Here is a 15,785-nt window from a genome sequence, read left to right as displayed (position 1 = left end):
CACAACCTATTAGAGGGGCCATTCCTTCCCCCAAATTGTAGTTTCTTGAGAAAGTAACTAGCTTGCTGGGAAGAGCTTGCTTATTTACAGTGGGTATCCTCTTGATATCAGCATGGGGTTACTTATAATTACATGCATATGCGTAAATAAAATGATTAGCTATTCTCATATAAACATAATTGTATCTCTCTAAAATAATGCATGCAGAAATGTTATAATCCAGCAATAAAGGGAAAGCAATCTACATGACTCCCTCCTTTGTATGTAAACAGTGGATCATTAAGATGGAATATGTTCCCTGTCACACATTCAGTTATTGAGGTCAATTACAACTGAGGACTCATTGAAGTATTAAACAACAAAGTGCCTTTTCCAATAATTAGCATTCTGTGTACAAAGCTGAAGTGACCTTTCTGCCATTTTCCAAGGACAATCCATGCATTTAGAACTTAGCCAAGGATCATATTGAAGAGCAGCACACAAGAACTCAGTCAACTAGTTCGGAAACCACAGGCTCCCTTTGCATCTAGTTGTTCCCCCTCCTGCCTAAAATAACTTGAGAAAATAAAACAGGGCATTTTGGCTAATCAGTGCCCATGGCTGCTATATCACTTCTCCAGCTTTGAACAAATCTGAAGATCACACTTTAAAGAGAGGAATCATGAAATGCCTGGAGCTAAAGAAGTTTGATTTCCTCAGAGCACAATAGTTCACTGCAGCAAATCATTTAAACTCGCTGTCACTTAGGTTTCTTTTCTGAAATTGAAAGCATGGGTTAATGTGCTCATTCACAAAACATTCACCTAATTCTCCAGAAAAATGAGAATTTTCAAAGGAACATTTTCAAGTATGACTGCCTATTACATTCCTCCCATTGGCATTCTGTGTTGGATAAGTATTTGTGAAAAGGTTACTCTTTGATGGCTACTTTATACAGATATAATAATTTTTTCAGCTAATTTTTTAACACATTATTGATCAGGGGATTGTTTCAGACTAATGCCTATGGCTGTAATACATTTCTAGTCAATAATGTGTTAAAAATGCAGATTTGCATTTATGGGACCAGCCAACTAATCATTGTATTATATTTAATGAGTATTTGCTACAATATTAAATCACCATCTCACTAAAATAATGGGGAAAGAGTTCAACATCACAAGTGAAAAAGGAGTAAGAATATGCATCAATAGTAAGGCACTGGGAAAAGACTGGATTGAGAATCAGGAATTATTCTGTCTCTAGCTGTGGCTGAGTTTGGATTAGAGCGTCTGATCCTCTGTGTCAGAATTTCTCAGTTAATGGAAAACTATAAACTATACTGGAAACCATAAAGTGCTGTGTAAGTATGTTGCACCATGATATACTGTTATGATTATTGCATGTCAGATGAAAGGAGTGATATGAGTAGTTTCCAGAGTATATCAAGATTGTGGACTCTGTGTGTCTGTAGTTTGAGCTTTAGCTCTGTAAGTATTATATGGTGCTTAGCCATGCTTAGTGAACTATAATGCTTATTCCCTGATTTAAAGAGATTGGACTTCTCCATCAGTAATCAGTGTACCTTCTAGTTCTATAGAAATAAAATCTTATTGACTGATGGTAGGAAGACTGGTAAAATGATTTAGGAGACTGTTATTTCTTCCTGTTGATATTTAGCAGGCTGAAAAAGGATCATTGGGCAACAGTGTGAATTTTTAACTTGACCAGTTCTTTCATGAATACAGTAAAGTTCTTATAAAAGACATGTTTATAATGATGATTCCTTTTGCTTTCAGAGCTCAGCTATGCCTGGATTTTCAATGAATACCCCTCCTATCAGGATAATCGCCGCTTCGTTTCTCAAGAGACTGGGAATCTATATATTGCCAAAGTAGAAAAATCAGATGTTGGAAATTATACTTGTGTGGTTACAAATACAGTGACAAACCAAAAAGTCCTGGGGCCACCCACACCACTGATATTGAGAAACGATGGTGAGTTTTCTAAGGGATTTTCAAAATTGTTTTTTGTGCTCATAGGTTGAGTTTGGGAAGTTATGTTATTGGCACACAAAGCTTGACTATCTCGATTACATTTAAGAAAAATTGAATGCTTTTACATTCACTACCTATATTTTCTACACTTGTGTAAGAAATAAACCCTTGAATCCATTTTGCAAGACTTACTAGAAATATAATTTCTAATTTCATCCTCAATGCAATGTGAGTCTGTTTCTTCACACTTAAATTGTATACACAGACGAAGTAGAAGGTTGATCAATTAGCTTATCAGTCAGCTCTATGTAATTTAGTTTTCAGTGTCCAGAAGGAAGTTTTAAGTTATCCAAATATTTTCTGGGTGTGTGGTATTGAAGATATAATTCCAACCACAGTGAAATGTAGAAATGTCAAGTCTTACTGGAGATAGTTTTATGTTCCCACATTTTTGTGAGAATATTTCAAGAAAATAGATGAATTTCGCCTTACTTACTCAGATGGATGACATGACAGTGTATGGTGATTCATCATGTGCTTTTTGAAGACAGTCTTACCAGTTTGTATGCCAGACTTTAATAACATCATGCCTTTTCCCCACTGTGAGTCTTTTTGTGTATTCTGTTCCCTCTTCTTGAAATACGCTTCATTCTCTTGGTCCCTTGACTAACTTACACTGATCCTTCCCGCTTCTTCACATATATTGCTTTCTCCAGGAGATCACCTCTGTCTCACCGGCTCCCCCCAACTGTGCTGTCAGGTGCCTTCTCAAATCAACTCTGCAGAGAAAGGATGAGCATCCTTAAAGCATAGACCAAATTGTGGAATGTGGGGGCAAATAATACGGATTTCAGTCATTCGATTCCTTTTTCATGCATTTAACATACGTTTATTTAGCACTTGCTAGGTGACAGCACTATTCTGGGAGCAGCGAACAAAACCCAAAAACCCCTCCTCAGGGCATTTAAGTTCTGCAAAGGATTTAGGTAAAAACAAACAAATAAACCTAAACAAAATGCCAAATGCAGTCATTTTAGATAGTAATAAATAAAGGAGTATGCTGACACAGAGACTCTGTGGGGGCAGAATGATTAATTTAGATAGGGCTGTCATGCAAAACCTTTCTGAGGGGGTGACATGAACTGATGCCCGAATGATAAGAAGTCGGTCCTGTGAAAGTCAGAGGGAGGAGCATTCCAGACTGAGTTAGCATCACATGCAAAGGCCCTGAGGGCTAGAAATAAAATTACTGGCATGTTCAGAGAGCAAAGAGAATATGAGCCTCATGGAGCATAATGACCAGTGTAGAGGGTGGTTTGAGTTGATGTTGGAGACTGGATTTTATTTCAAGTGCAGTGAGAAGCCAATAGAGGATTTTATATAACAGAGTTATGCATGTTTTTTTTTTTAAAAAAAGATTGCTTAGCTACTGTGTGGCAAGTGGACTTTTAAGAAAAGCAAGAGTAAAAACTGGAAGTCCACTTAAAGACTGTTGCTGTAATTCAGTTAGTCACTGATGGCAGCTTGAATTAGCGGGTGGCCCTGGAGAGAAGAGAAGGTTGTGGATACAGGACATCATTTGCAGGTGGAGCTGCCAGGACTTGCTGACACCTGGGATGTGAGAGGTGGTGGAAGAGAAAATCAAGGATGACACATGGGTTTCTAGCATGGCAGCTGGGTGGTTGGAAATGCCATTTACTGAAATGGTTTTACTGAATGGGTTTACAAGGGAGCATCAGAATTACTTTAGTCTTTATTATGAAGCATGACTTCTCCCCTGGCAAAAGAAAGAATTGTTTATTTGGTGCTTCTTAGTCTCTCTATCATAATATTCCATCTCTCTATCATAATATGCATCTGGTCTATTTATATTACCCAATGCCACGTGATCAAACTCACACCACGGCTTTCATCTGGTTTGGTATAAGGGCCCAGCACAGTGCTTGCCACATGGCAAATGTTAAATGGATATGTTGCATTAAGCTGAGTTATATTAAATAAAACTGAAAAACCTCATCATTTTAACAAGAAATATAGGCAAGGGATCTATCCTTTCAGAAGCCATCAGTGCTATCTCTCTGGACCTAAGGATAAAAGTTCTGTTTCAACATATGTGTTTCAGGGACATTTTGTACAAAATTATTTAAAAATACAGCCCCTCTGGCCTTTGCCCATAATACACTTATGCCAAAATGTCTGTTCAGTCTGTTCAGTTCAGTTGGTATATCAAGGAGACAATATAATCGAATATTGACTCTGATGCACTAAGACACAGCCCAGGAGAAACATCACCCAGAGTAGCTGCTTCAGAAAGAAAGAACAGACGTTCAGGAACACAGGAAGTCCTCAGCCTGGCCAAACACTGCCTTCTGCTTATCTTTTGGATTTATCTCGACTTGCCTAGTATATCTTCATAGAGATGACAGATGTTTTTTATGAGAATATTTTATCACAAAATTAACAAGCTAAGGATCTCATTCTTCAGCAATTAATGCCCATTCATTCCTAATTTCCATGAAAGTTGTTGGTGAAAATTCATAATATATCTTTCCCATTTAGGCAGCAGTACATAAAATGGATACTCAAACTGCATTACTAGGCTCAAAATAGATTATTTCATTACCTCTTTTGTGGAGGTAAGAGAAAAGGGGAAATATAAATCAAGAAAAGATTGCAAAATAAAGATGACATTCTTGTGAAAATGTATGCTGTGAGAGTAAAATCAATGAAATTATCATTCTGCGCAATCTCATAGTTAGTGACTGTATATTAGACTGGTAAGCACAAGGTGAGTATGGAGTTTGCACAAGCATCTTGGTAATTGAAGCTCACTCAGAATTTGATATCCTCCTTCTGTCTCTGAAATATGAATAAGCAAGGCAAGGGAGCTTGTTGCCTGCACTGCACTAATTGACATGGCTGACCATTTCCCTGGCAAAGTGCAGATGTAGACAAGTGTCTTAAAGAACTAGATATCCTCAATATTCAGGTTATTTTTTTTTTTCTAGAGTTTTAGCTGAGCAATCTAGACTGGGATTGTTTTCAGCCCTACAGGTTACAGTGAGTCAGAAAAAAGTGGACAACTCCTGTCGACCCACGTTCTAGTTGGAAATCAAGGGCGATGTGTCCCATGTTGATCCCACTAACCCTCTTTAGGTCCTAACCCCTAATACACTGAGGTCTTGCAAGGGTTTTGTACTTGCTGTTCCTTTTTCCTCAACTCTTTGCATGCCTCACGCCTTCCTACATTCAGATCAATGACTGAAATGTAGAGCAGGGAAGTGTGGAGGTGAGCCGGGTTCCCTGAGTGGAATCCAGCCCCGCCGTTTATCAGGGATGTGACATTGAACATCAGCTGAACAACCTCACTGTGCTGTGTCGTCATCAGGCAAATGAGGGTAGCAATACCTACCTCAGAGCTCACTCTGTGTGTGAAATTATCTGTAAAGTGCTTTGAACAGTGACAAAACAGCAGTACAGCATCGAGAACTTCCCTAAGATATGCTCCACAAATTATGCTTTAAAAAAAACAGATTATACAGAGTAAGTGGATAACATTATCCTTGTTTTAAAAATGTTTGTGGATAATGATAGAGAAAACAGAAATCCAACTCTACATAATGCAAACAGTCATAAACCTTAAAGCAGTCAACTTCTAGTAGTAAAATGTTCAGTTCTTAATTTTTTTTCTTTCCGCTTCTCTGTGTTTTCTCATTTTTATGCAATGATTAGAGACTGTTCAATTTTTTTTTTAATGTTTGGTAAAAGGGATAACTACAGCTTATTGGACCTAAAAGGCACTTAGAGATCCTCCAATTTATTCTTATTCTTCCAGAAAGAAGGAAACTAAGAATGAGAGAAATAAGTCAAAACAGCAGTGGGATCAAATTCTTGGCCCCCAGTCACCATACTGTTTAATTGAGGTTCAGAAAAGCCTTTTGGGTCTCTAGATTCACCTACTTATGTTGTGATTTTTGAAATTTTTATTTTGGGAATTCTAACTAACTACATATTATGTGTAATGTTCATCTCCAGAAAGCAGTATAAAACTGAGAGCTGGACAAATGTGAGAGAATTTTATACCAGAGTTTTTATTTATTTATCTAGGTATTTTAAAATTTGCTTGAAACAATAATATAACCTATCATACGGGAGAGGGCACCTGTTGCTTGGGTACGGTGAAAGAAAAATATTTCATTGAGAAAAATAGGTCATAATTATTTTTACCAGAGATACTAAACTAGTCCATGGATCAATATTAGCCTAATTGCTAGTTATTAATGACCATGAGTTTGCTCTATCATGTGCTTCCTACACAGATTTTAAAGAATTGTACCTCTTATTTCCATAAACAAAGGTAATAGGCTACCCATACCAAAGTAGCATAACTATGAAAGAAATCATAGATTTATATCATAATCATAATAGCTATATATTTTTTTCTGTCTTTAGTCATTACCCCTAACTTGCTCTAAAATGGCTAAAGATTGGAAAAAACTAACAGAGATTAGGACAGTCTTGGGAAAATGAGATCATGTCTACAAGGTTGTTTATGTACTTTATATGCACAGGTACGTAACTGAGCATGAAAAATAACTGTACGGCCCTTGCCTTTTTTCTGTGTTTCCCTGGAGACTGGCTAGGGACTGGTTCAGCAGTTCCTTAGTTTGCTTATTAGAACCAAGGCAAATGTTGAACAGTTTACACCCCGTGTGCATCTGATGGATCCTTGCTTTGCACATTGGTTGTTGAATGTTTTTGAATATTATCCCTAATTAGAACTCTCAATAGAAGAGCTGCTAGGGAATAGGAAACACTGGATTTTTCTTATCTTAGAATTTCAAGTTCACTCTCTGTGTCTCTTTCTTTCCCTTCTCCTTCCCCATATTTATATACATTGATAAACTTATACATGTAGGATATGTGTGTATAAATATACATGTGTTTATATACACAAAATATATTGTCTTTGTGAAGTTAAAATTTAAACCACTTTTTGAATATTATTATACTTCACTGTAAATTTAAATTATTAAAAATTGGTGTTTTCAATATAACCAAAATAGCTGACCATTTTTTTCCAAGCCCTGACCCATTTCCCCAAGCTTTATTTTAATTAGCCATGAAAACTTTGCATTCAAAGCGAAGTTTTAAATGCTTCAGCACTGAAGCATTTATTGTTTTCAGTGTACATAAAATTTTAACCTACTAGACAGGAGACCGGCTGATAACCCCAGCAGCCTAGAGTTTCAGAGCAGCCTAAGGTAGGACAGAAATAGATGTGCTGAACATAGAATTAAGAGTGTCCGTGACTGATGCCAACCAGCTTTGTCTTGTTTGTTGTGGTGTCCCCTAGGATTCAGGAAAAGAAGCGTAGCACTAAAAATCAAGGAGGAAAAAAGCCATAGGATACTGGGCTGTGGTCCCAGATCTGCCACTAACATGAGACAAAACCTGTCACTTCGTTTGTCCTCAATATTCTTAGCTATAAAAATGAGTGATTTGTAATAAGTTATGTCTAAGGGTTCTTCTATGTTTTCTTCTGTGATTCCAGTCACAACTTTCTGCCTTCCTTTATTCCAGTCTCAGCATTTGCGTAGGCCACATAATATCAAACACAGCTCAACACACAGATGCTGTTCATTGGATTAGATTTCTTCCTAGCACTAACAATGAATCCTAGTGCAAAACTACAGCATCATGGACCATTTTGTGAACCTTCACCTCAATGACCATTAGATCTCCTAGTGGCTCAGAAGACTACATTTGCTTCAAATTGCCAAGTTTAAGATCAATGACTGAAAAGTGTGAAAAAAATATTCTATTTTTCTCTAAAAATAGAATATTCCAGAGTATTCTGGGTTATCTGTGTAGTGTAATGTATTCTTCACTATGATACTACCATCTGTTCCTGGTAAACTTTCCTAATATTGTCCCAAATTTGGTTAGATCCTCAAGTGAACCTTAACAGACATGATGTTGTCTTCTTGAATAGATCTGCTTCAGTTGTAGGCCATTTAATTAGCCTAGCTGTCAGATTAAAAAAACTAGTCATTAAGACTATCATTTTTTGATTGTAAACTTGATCTACAACACTTTTTGATGACTTAAACTTTAGACTGAGAAGGACAAAACTGCTTGGGGAACAAGCAGAGATGTGTCCTTGACTTGCACAAGATTTTTATATTACCTAAGATCTAAAACTTATCCTTGGAGAAGGCAATGGCACCCCACTTCAGTACTCTTGCCTGGAAAATCCCATGGATGGAGGAGCCTGGTAGGCTGCAGTCCATGGGGTCACTAAGAGCCGGACACGACTGAGCGACTTTGCTTTCACTTTTCACTTTCATGCATTGGAGAAGGAAATGGCAACCCACTCCAGTGTTCTTGCCTGGAGAATCCCAGGGATGGGGGAGCCTGGCGGGCTGCCATCTATGGGGTCGCACAGAGTCGGACACGACTGAAGCGACTTAGCAGCAAAGTTTATCCTCAAACATTTCTTTATTTAACTCTCATTTCTAATTACATCTTTTCTGTGGTTTTGTCACAGCAATCATATCTTGCATTAATACCACATTTGAGGATCTTTGGGTGTAAAACATGTTTTGTGAGAAAAACATCTAAATGACTAAAGGATGTGAGATATTTTGCTAAACTGCCACTGCTAATCTGCTTTAATAGTGTCTTAATATTTTGAAGCCTTGACAAACTTAGGAACTTGGAGTCAGCTCTAGACCTCAGGTGTAGTCAGATTCATTACGGGTCCATGGGGCCAAAGCTGGTGGATGGTCACTTCACTGGTCAGTTAGAAAGCATCTGTTAAGTACCCATTGTGTGTTTGACACTATAAAATAAAAAGAAGTGGTCAGAGCCCCTGGGAGTCTCTAGTCTTAGACAACTACAAATTAATGAAAGGTCTAAAGTTTCATTCTTATTGGAATTATTGAACTGAATTCCAGGAAACACATTTATAGATAGGGATTTCAAATGAAAGAGGACAGGAGAGATGTCCAGCCTAGAATAGAGATGACCTGGGCATTCATTTGATGATGCCTTTGACCAAGAAACATTGATATTTTAGGAATCAGTGAAATAAAATGGACTGCAATGGGTGAATTTAACTCAGATGACCATTATATCTACTACTGAGGACAAGATCCCTTACAAGAAATGGAGTAACCTTCATAGTCAACAAAAGAATCTGAAATGCAGTACTTGGGTGCAATCTCAAAAGTGACAGAATGATCTCTGTTCATTTCCAAGGGAAACCATTCAATATTACAGTAATCCAAGTCTGAACCCCAACCAGTAATGCTGAAGAAGCTGAAGTTGAATGGTTCTATGAAGACCTACAAGGCCTTCTAGAACTAACACCCCAAAAACATGTCCTTTTCATTACAGGGGACTGGAATGCAAAAGTGAAAAATTAAGAGATACCTGGAGTATCAGGCCAGATACCTGGCTTTGAAGTACAAAATGAAGCAGAGCAAAGGCTAACAGAGTTTTGCCATGAGAATGCTCTGGTCATAGCAAACACCCTCTTCCAACAACACAAGAGATTACTCTATACATGGACATCACCAGATGGTCAATACCAAAATCAGACTGATTATATTCTTTGCAGCCAAAGACTGAGAAGCTCTAAACAATCAGCAAAAACAAGACCAGAAGCTGACTGTGGCTCAGATCATGAACTCCTTATTGCAAAAATCAGACTTACATTGAAGAAAGGGGGGGAAACGATTAGACCATTCAGGTATGACCTAAATCAAATCCCTTATGATTATACAGTGGAAGTCACAAACAGATTCAAGTATTAGAACTGATAGACAGAGTGCCTGAAGAACTATGGGCAGAAGTTTGTGGCATTGTACAGGAGGCAGTGATCAAGACCATCTCCAAGAAAAAGTAATGCAAAAAGGCCAAATGGTTGTCTGAGGAGGCCTTACAAGTAGCTGAGAAGAGAAGCTAAAGGCAAAGGAGAAAAGGAAAGATATGCCAATTTGAATGCAGAGATCCAAAGAATAGCAAGGAGAGATAAGAAAGCCTTCCTCAGTGATCAGTGCAAGGAAATAGAGGAAAACAAGAGAATGGGAAAGACTAGAGATCTTGTCAAGAAAATTAGAGATACCAAGGGAACATTTCATGCAAAGATGGGCTCAATAAAGGACAGAAATGGTATGGACCTAACAGAAGCAGAAGATATTAAGAAGAGGTGGCAAGAATGCACAGAAGAATTATATTAAAAAGATCTTCATGACCCAGATAACCACAATGGTGTAATCACTCACCTAGAGCCAGACTTCCTGGAATTCGAAGTCAAGTGGGGCTTGGGAAGCATCACTACAAACACAGCTCATGGAGGTGATAGAATTTCAGCTGAGCTACTTAAAACCCTAAAAATGATGCTGTAAAAGTGCTGCACTCAATATGCCAGCACATTTGGAAAATTCAGCAGTGGCCAAAGGACTGGAAAAAGTCAGTTTTCATTCCAATCCCAAAGAAAGGCAGTGCCAAAGAATGTTCAAATTACCTCACAATTGTACTTGTCTCACACACTAGCAAAGTAATGCTCAAAATTCTCCAAGCCAGGCTTCAATAGTATGTGAACTGTGAACTTCCAGATATGCAAGCTGGTTTTAGAAAAGGCAGAGGAACCAGAGATCAAATTTCCAGCATCTGTTGGATCTTTGAAAAAGCAAGAGAATTCCAGAAAAACATCTACTTCTGCTTTATTGACTACACCAAAGCCTTTGACTATGTGGATCACAATAAACTGTGGAAAATTCTGAAGGAGATGGGAATACCAGACTACCTGACCTGCCTCCTGAGAAATCTGTATGCAGGTCAAGAAGCCACATTTAGAACTGGACATGGAACAACAGACTGGTTCCAAATTGGGAATGGAGTATGTCAAGGCTGTATATTGTCACCCTGCTTATTTAACCTATATGCAGAGTGCATCATGTGAATTGCAGGCTGGATGAAGTACAAGCTGGAATCAAGATTGCTGGGAGAAATATCAATAACCTCAGATATGCAGATGACACCACCCCTTTATGGCAGAAAGCAAAGAACTAAAGAGCCTCTTGATGAAAGTTAAAGAGGAGAGTTAAAAAGTTAGCTTAAAACTCAACATTCAGAAAAGTAAGATCATGGCATCTAGTCTCATCACTACATGGCAAATAGATGGGGAAACAATGGAAACAGTGACAGACTATTTTGGGGGGACTCCAAAATCACTGCAGATGGTATTGCAGCCATGAAATTAAAAGACGTGTGCTCCTTGCAAAAAATGCTATGACCAACCTAGACAGCATATTAAAAAGCAGAGACATTACTTTGCTGACAAAGGTCCATCTAGTCAAAGCTATGGTTTTTCCAGTAGTCATGTATCAGTGTGAGAGTTGGACTATAAACAAAGCTAAGCGCCAAAGAATTGATGCTTTTGAACTGTGGTGTTGGAGAAGACTCTTGAGAGTCCCTTGGATTGCAAGGAGATCCAACCAGTCCATCCTAAAGGAAATCAGTCCTGAATATTCATTGAAAGGACTGATGCTGAAGCTGAAACTCCAATACTTTGGCCACCTGTTAGGAAGAACAGACTCATTTGAAAAGACCCTGATGCTGGGAAAGATTGAAGGCAGGAGCAGAAGGGGACGACAGATGATGAGATGGTTGGATGGCAGCACTGACTCGATGAACATGTGTTTGAGTAAGCTCTGGGAGTTGGTGATGGACAGGGAAACCTGGCGTTCTACAGTCCATGGGGTTGCAAAGAGTCGGACACGACTGCACGGCTGAAGTGAACTGAACTTAACCAAGAAATGTTCATTGAGTGCCAGTTGTAGTCTTGTCGCTAGGGATGCAAAAGTCTTTCTATGTCCTCTTATATGGTGGCCTGACTTAGGAGCCTAATTACAGACTGAGGCAGGAATGGGGCCAGTTTAGGGTGGATGGCGAATTAAAGCAGGATTATTTAAGCTTCAGCTCTGATCAGAGCTGTCCAGGACCAGTGAAGGTACCATGAGATTATGCATATAATCAAGATATGCATGTAAGAAAGCCTGGCCTGGTCTTGGAAATCAGCTGAAGCTTCCGTCTAACAGGGAGGATAAGAATTCCAGGAAGTGGACACAGTATTTGCTTAAACCATGAGTTGGCACACTTCCTCCTATAGGCAGATCTTGCCCATGGCCTGCTTTTGTAAATAAAGTTTAACATTTTTCTCCATAGAAATGTTAGGTATTTCTACTTAACTCCTAATTATCTGTAATTTGTATTACTATTGTTAAGGATATCCTATTTTTAGTCACATTCTCTATTTTACTTGTAAGTGATTGAGCATGGCAAACTTGGTGAAATCTTGTTAGTTCTATAATTTGTTAATTCTGTCAACTCTCTCAAACTTTGCTATCTTCCCCATTTTTTTCTAAGCCCAGTGCCTAGCCAACCCTTAGTTCATGGGCTACACACAACCCATCACCATTTTTGTAAATAAAATCTTACTGGAACTAGCCATGACTATTTGTTTACATATTGTCTATGAATACTTTCTAGCTATATGGCAGAGTTGAATCAGAGATTGAGTGTCTCACAAAACCTAAATAAAATCCTTGCTGTCTCTGTGTACAAAATATTATTAACCTTGCTAATCTCTGACCACACGATAATATCTTTAAATACTCGAAGACTGTCCATCAAGACTTGTTCTTTGTGGCTCCAAAGACTTGAACTAGGACCACAGCATACAAATTAGAGGGAAAGAGAGGTTAGTTCAAGTAGAGAGAACTTTTAGTAGTAAGAATATAAATGTACTTCGTCACAAAAAGACTAAAGTTGGCTTTCTTTCACCTAAAAGTTGATGGATTTATAATTAATTGCCCAAATGGGAAACTCTTAGCAAATTACTTCAGAACTTGTTACAAATCAGGACTGTCCCAGGCAAGCACAGATAAATAGCTACTCTACTTTCAGAGGATCCAGCTTTCTGGAACCCAAGGATTGAACCCAGGTCTCCTGCATTGCAGGCAGATTCTTTACCATTTGAGCCACCAGGGAAGCCCCTCGCTGGAATAGCTCAGATTATCTCTGCACTGTAACTGTTGAGAAGTAAGGAAAGAGATGCAGGTTTGAATTAGGTCAAACAGTGGGATTTGTTTTCGCCTCCCACAGATTTCTCTTATATATATATATATATATATTTGTTTGTTTATTTATTTATTTATGGCTGTGCCAGGGACGGAGGAGCCTGTTGGGCTGCTGTCTATGGGGTCTCGCAGAGTCGGACACGACTGAAGCAACTTAGCAGCAGCAGCAGCAGCTGGTCTTAGTTGCAGCTTGCAGGATCTTTAGCTGTAGCATGTGGGACCTAGTTTCCCGACCGGATAGGTCCCCTGTATTGGGAGCGCAAAGTCGTAGCCGCTGGACCATGAGGGAAGTCCTTCTCACAGGTTTTTGAAGTCACATTAAAACCTCACATGTAACAAGTGATAGACAACCTTCCGGTGTCTTATTCTTCTTTTCCAGCACTGGGGAAGTTCTTGTTTGCACAATTGTTGGCTCTAACTCAGGGGAATTCAGTGATCAGGGAGTGAGTAGTGATAGAGAGTCTTTGGACAGTCCCCTCGATCTTACAGTGTCTCCTTCAACCCAGGGCAAAACAAGGCTTTCCTGAAAGAATAAAGTTCTGAACTCAGCCAAAGAAATTAGTATGCCTAATCAGATATTTCCAAATATTTTTAGAGAAATGGGTTTTATATCATATGACTTATTCCTCAAGAACAGCCATGTGGAAGCTCTACATAAGACAGTCTTTTGCAGTTTTTCTTCAGTAGTAAGTCCCACTCTGTGGAAGCTGGTAAAAGTCCCTTCTGTGGTTTAATTTACAAGCATAGATTCCAGCTAAGGCAGGTGTTGGCAAAATCTTATGGCACAAAATTCTGCAAACTGGCCTCCTTCTGCCAAAACAGCGCTCTGCAAATTGTAGTTAAACAAGCGTGGTGTGTGGCTGATTTCTCTTTTATAGTCTGCAATTTGGTGGTTATTTTGTCACATTCTGGTTCTCACAGACATCAGCATCAGCATTAATAGTTTTTCCAGTTTTGAAAGGAGGACAGCCATTGCCACAAGGGTTGTCTGCAGAACCCAGGCTCATGATTGGCTTTGTCACTGGTGGGATGTGCTTACTTGTCATCTCCCAGTGACTAGTCCATGATGTCTGTTACCGCACGGTCCAAAGCTTAACCCCTCATGGTTGCTACAGAAGTTCCCTGGAAGGCGGCATCAACATCAGCTGGGAACTTATGAGAAATGAACATCCTCAGGCCCCGTGTCAGCTTACTAATTTAGACACTCACGTCCTCCAGGCGATATAAAGTTTGAGAAGAGTGGTTTTGGAAAAAACACCTAGAAATTTGTAGCATGCCTTCCTTAGAAAATAAACATGGTTATTCCATAAACCATGGAAGGAGATCAAACCAGTCAATCCTAAAGGAAATCCTAAATATTCATTGGAAGCATTGATGCTGAAGCTGAAGCTCTAATACTTTGGCCACCTGATGTGAAGAACTGACTCATTAGAAGAGACCCTGATGCTGGAAAAGGCAGGAGGAGAAGGGGACGACAGAGGTTGAGATGGTTGATTGGCATCACTGACTCGATGGACATGAGTTTGAGCAAGCTCCTGGAGTTGGTGATGGACGGGAAAGCCTGGCATGCTGCAATCCATAGGGTTGCAAAGAGTCGGGCACGAATAAGCGCCTGAAGTAACTGAACTGATTCCATAAACTGTCTGAGCCAGGTGACGCTAGTGGTAAAGAACCCAGCTGCCAATGCAGGAGACATAAGAGCCGTCTCCTGGGTTCCATCCCTGGGTCAGGAATATCCCCTAGAGGAGAACGTGGCAACCCACTCCAGTAGTCTTGCCTAGAGAATTCCATGGACAGTGGAGCCTGGCAGGCTATACTATCCATTGGGTGGCAAAGAATCAGACACAACTGAAGTGACTTAGCATATACACGCACATACATTCCATAAACAATTAATTGTTGCCTGCATTTGCCACATGACTATGCAAGGCTTTGGAAAAGGGTAACTACAAATGTCATGAAAATAATGATCAGGTCTGTGATATGCACATTGTGCCCCTGTGGTTATGGTTGGTGTTAAATGAATGTCTATTGAATTCATTAGAATGTAAATACAGCTAAGCCCCTACCTCCTAAGGACTTCCATGTATCAAATTTCAAGGGACATAGCTTTCACTGTTGTGGTGGTGGCATTGTTCTTACTCCCATGAATAGAAAACATTGACAATGCATCTTAATAAATCAAAACTTTTTTCACCTTATGTTTAAGATTGTAGATACAGATGCTTCTATTTAGAATTGAAAGCAAGAGTTTTCTGCAATGTATTAGATTGGCCAAAACATTTTTGGGTTTTTCTATAAGATATTATAGGAAAAATCTGAACAATTTTTTGGACAATCCAATATATATTTTTAGTCAGGAGAAAGGAAATATTACTGAGATTATATGACCTGGTTGATCCTGACAACATTGTATGCGCTTTAGCTTCAGCTTTACCTTGGTTATGTAGACGCACCTAGACCTTTCTATCTTCCCACCTTTCCAGATAGTTTGAAGATAGAAAAAGGATTCTGAAGCAGTTCCATCAATGGCATCACTTTTTGCCTAATTATTCTATAAATCACCAGAGCAGCTGTAGGCCAATTAAGTTCAAAAATGTGCAGGTGGTCAGAGGAATGACTAGAAAAAAATGCACTCCTGTTTTAAGGGACCTTGTGT

General features: G+C 39.0%; 1 protein-coding gene across 3 annotated transcripts in view; it reads left to right on the top strand.

Moving 5' to 3' along the window:
- Window positions 1-15,785, top strand: part of CNTN4 (contactin 4) — a 1,023,537-nt gene that overhangs the window by 809,883 nt on the left and 197,869 nt on the right. For all 3 annotated transcript variants that reach the window (XM_025272522.3, XM_025272516.3, XM_025272517.3), the window contains one exon: window positions 1,779-1,976. In XM_025272522.3, the coding sequence (XP_025128307.2) occupies window positions 1,779-1,976 (198 nt within the window). The remainder of the gene's footprint in view (window positions 1-1,778; window positions 1,977-15,785) is intronic.

This window comes from Bubalus bubalis, chromosome 21, assembly GCF_019923935.1.
Source record: "Bubalus bubalis isolate 160015118507 breed Murrah chromosome 21, NDDB_SH_1, whole genome shotgun sequence".
Classification (NCBI taxonomy): domain Eukaryota; kingdom Metazoa; phylum Chordata; class Mammalia; order Artiodactyla; family Bovidae; genus Bubalus; species Bubalus bubalis.
This window is presented reverse-complemented; position numbering and strand designations above follow the sequence as displayed.